Genomic DNA, 4,131 nt, shown 5'->3' on the forward strand with positions numbered 1-4,131 from the left:
TGGTGCTGGGGGTAGGCTGAGCAGGGAATCATCTCATGGCACAAAGCCTAGCCCTAACTCCCCCTACCGTTACCCTAGCCCTAGCCAACTCTGCCCCAGCCCTGAGCTTAACCAACCAAGCTCCTAACTCCTAGCCCGAAACCCAATCCCTTCCGCTAGCCCTTACCCTAACCCTAATTTTCACTTCCACCTCCCCCTGGAACTGCTCTCCACCAGCATTTATGCTGACCTAAGACATCCCAAGCTGAGCCAGGACACCAGAACAGGGCAGGACGCAGTGACAGCATGGTGTCACTGTGTCTTGCCATGACGCTGGCTGTTGGAGTTTTTCTCCATGCACTGAGCCTTTCTGAAAGAATATATGCAACTTGTGAGGGTAAGAATGTATTTATTGGTTATCATATGCAATCATGAGCTAGTTTGCAAGCAGGAGAGCGCTGTTAGCTGTATGGCAAAGCCAGCAAGGTGGTGGTTCCATCTTCCATGGGATCTATCATCACCATACACCTCCTTCCACCACCCTTGCGGAGTCTTGCTGCATCCTTGCTGAATATCTCCCATGGGATCCTTTTGGCAGCAGTGGTGCCCATCTTCCCTCACATGTCTTTGTGGTAGGGTGGTGGATCCATTTCTTCAACCTGGACTTTCAGGATGGCTTTCTCACTGTTGGACATCTTGGCTTGGACACGAATGTTCCCCTTGGAGACTTCCAGGGTTTCATGTTCAGACTCCAGTACGGCTCGCTGGAAGAGCGAGGAGCTGCAGTATGGTTTGCTCTTCATCATTTTGGAGAAGACTTCATCAAGGTTTCCCAGGTGGTTCTCCTCTGTGAAGATCTCCAAGGCAAACTCAATTTTGTAAAGGACGTAGTCATAGGGGTTGGAGAATGTGATGGCCACAAAGAAAGTGTCAGCCTTGAAGACCACAATCCCCACGCTCCCTCGCAGGCTGTAGGGAGTTTTTGCAAAGGCGCATGCTCCTTTGGAGTGTGGGCCAATATCAAAGGGCAGAGGGTCCACGTTCTTGCCACTGAAGCAATAACTCCTGTAGGAGAAAGGGCAGCGGTAGCCCAGCAGATGGAGGCACAAGGGGAGCTCATTTGAAGAAGTGCTGAATGGGACTCAGCATTCCCTAATGAGCAAGCATCCTGAGTGCAAGCACTGCCACTGCCAAGCATCGCTGAGCCAGAATTACCACTCCCAGAATCACCAGTGCACAGCAGCACCAGAGCAAGCGTGAAGGCAGGGAGCTCAGTGTTCCCACCAAGCCTCTTTACCCAGCCTCGATGGACCCACACTGTGCCCTCTGTGCATCTTCTACTGCCATAAATAGGAAAACCTGTTTGGCTGATGGGAACCCCATGCGGTCCTACAAGGAGAAGTGCAGGTTCTGCAGCTGGGGAGAAAAAACCGCATCATTGGGATATGCTGGGAGCATGCAGCTGGAAGCAGGTGGCAGAAAAGGACACGATCAGCGATGTGCCCTTGATGCCAACAGGGCTGAGGGTGCTCTGGGCTGCGTCAGGCAAAGCGCTGCCAGAAGCTGCAAGAGATCCTGCCCTTCTGCTCAGCACGGCTGAGGTCACATCTGGAGTGCTGTGTCCAGTTCTTGCCCCCAGTACAAGGGAGACATGTAAAGAATTCTATAGAAATCCACTGAGACGGTGAAGGAACAGGAGAACCTGTCCCATTGGGAGAGCTGGGACCACTGATGCAGGAGAAGATGTGGCTCTAGGGATTCTCAGCAATGTATAGGAATCTGATGGGAGGGAAATAGGAAAAAGGGAAAGGGGCCATAATGCTAGCACGGTTTAAGTGTGTGCTCGTGACTGGCTCCCTCAGGCTGGAAGGGACAAGATCTCACCCTGATGACATCAGGTCATCTGAGCAAGGCCTCCAAAGGAATAAGGAAAGAAAAAAGACAAGGAAAGAATAGAGACAAGAAAAGGAAAGAATTGGATAAGGATGAGGACAAGGAAGGAATCTCCTGAAGTGTGTGCAGCAGTATAGTGCAAACAGAGGAAGGTCCACGAGCTGGAGGAATGTGCAGGAAATTGCTCCGGCACTTGGCACTGAGCCTCTCTCCACTGGTTTTCTAAAACCAAGGGCATTTCAGGGATGTCCCTCATAGGCAGGGTGGCAGAAAGCAGCAGGGGAGCGAGGGGTACCCACCCGAAGTCCCTCAGTGTCACTGTCTTGGTCCTGTTGATGATCTCCAGACCCACGCTGCGGGACACCTCAATGTCCCTCATCAGGCTCTTCACACTCTCACCCTGTGGTCCAGGGTGATAGTCATCACTGCAAGGCTTCTCCTTTTCCTTCTCCTCCTTCAGCGACATCTTCCCCACTCAGTCCTGGGAGCAACGTTGTGGAGCTGCAAAAGTGTTGCTGAGGTGTAAAAATGAGCAAAAAGGGGTGGGTAAGGCCAACTCCCCCTATGGGAGCTCGGAGCAGAGCATGCAGCACTTCCCCCTGCCACATCCTCTAGGGCTTTGCAAGGTCACATAAAGGGCAGCTCTTGTGCTCTGATGCTCAGAGAGCAGTGAGTGCTTCTCCCACATCCTGCCCATGAAGAAAGAAGTCAGGATAGCTGCTAAATACAAATTTAGGTATTCTGTCCTTAGTGTTAATCCTGATACCATTTGTCCCAATGTTATTTGTTCCATGGGTCACATTAAACTATAGGTTTACACGTGGAGGTAGAAGGGGCACAAGCAGCAGTGAATTCAACTGTTTGATGATTTAGTGCTGAGCAACACTATTTGTTCGCAATGCAACAGTTTGTTGCAATGCGATGCAGCACAAAGCTTATTCAGAGTGATACAACACAGTTGAAGGCAGCGTCCAGGCTGGGAAGGAATACTGATGGAATAAGGGTTCCAGCTGAGCCATCTGATTTTTAGATTGCGCCTCAATGAGACAGGTCAAATGGAGACCACCATTCTAGAGGACAGAAGCTGCACTGGTAAGATCTCTTCTCAGCATTCTCTTCTTCAGGCTGAACAGCCCCAGGTCTCTCAGCCTTTCCTCATACAGGAGATGCCCCAGGCCACTCATCATCTTTGGGCCCTGCACTGGACTCTCTCCAGTGATTCCCTGTCTGTGTTGAGCTGGGGAGCCCAAAAATGGACTCAGCACTCCAGATGTGCTCTCTCCAGGGCTTAGTAGAGGAGGAGGATCGCCTCCCTCAACCTGCTGGCCATGCTCTTTGTAATGCCCCCAGGATCCCATTGGCTCCTGGTCAACCTGTTGTCCATCAGGGAGAGTCAGCCTGGGTTTGTGAAGGGGAACATCCTGCCATAGTAATTTGACCTGCTTCAATGACAAGATCACCTGCTTGGTGGATGAAGGGATGGAGAATGAAACACTTAGCAACAACTGAAACACCAGTATGTCATCAGCACTATTTTCATCAAAAATATGAAACCGAGCACTGTACAAATCTCTATGACAAAAAAAAATCACAGTCAGAGTTGCAGAGTTGTCACCCCAAGCCTGCAATTTTTCCACCTTTCTGTTAAAAACATGTTCAACGAGTAAACATTAAAGAAATAAAGTATGTTTGGCTAGAGTCACTCAAGCTCCACCTGAAAGTAAGGAAATACTACAGACAGCTTAAAAGAGAAGGGGATTTGGGGAAGGTACCATTGCAGACCAGTCAGGAGGATGATGCTGGGACCAGCCAACGAGCTGAACCTCTCCTCCCCCACAGGGATACTTCTTGGATGAGATTCAAATACTCAGTTGCACCAACTACTTCCCTGGGAAACTTAGAAATCTCAATGGGTTATTCCATGATTTAACACGTTTTCAGCTGGCTGTATTATTCACTTTATTGATACTCACACGTGCTCTGTAGACAGTATGTTTATCACCGGAAATCCAGCAAACAGCAACAAACAGCACTATTCACTAATCCAGACATCAGAGTTCCCACTGAGTGGGACCAAATTCCCTGTGGGCGACCTTGTGAGCCCATCTGAATGTGACCAGACCGGCAGCGCCAAACTGGGTACTGACCTTTAAGGCAACGGGGGGGCACTGGGTTGTTGAAAGGAGCCGTGCCCATAGGATGGCACCATCAGCCCAACAAGGGGACATGGGGTGCATGGGACGTGCCCTGCTGCCTTGC

The 4,131-nt window shown here is 50.3% G+C and overlaps 1 protein-coding gene across 1 annotated transcript; it reads right to left on the reverse strand.

Annotated features, from left to right (window-relative positions):
* On the reverse strand, window positions 372-2,422 carry LOC110390399. Its single transcript, XM_021381676.1, has 2 exons — window positions 2,172-2,422; window positions 372-1,044 (listed from the first exon to the last, which is right to left on the reverse strand). The coding sequence occupies exons 1-2, from the start codon at window positions 2,336-2,338 to the stop codon at window positions 597-599; spliced, it is 615 nt and encodes a 204-aa protein (XP_021237351.1). The 5' UTR covers window positions 2,339-2,422; the 3' UTR covers window positions 372-596.

The sequence above is a fragment of the Numida meleagris genome, linkage group LGE64, assembly GCF_002078875.1.
Source record: "Numida meleagris isolate 19003 breed g44 Domestic line linkage group LGE64, NumMel1.0, whole genome shotgun sequence".
NCBI classification, from domain to species: Eukaryota; Metazoa; Chordata; class Aves; order Galliformes; family Numididae; genus Numida; species Numida meleagris.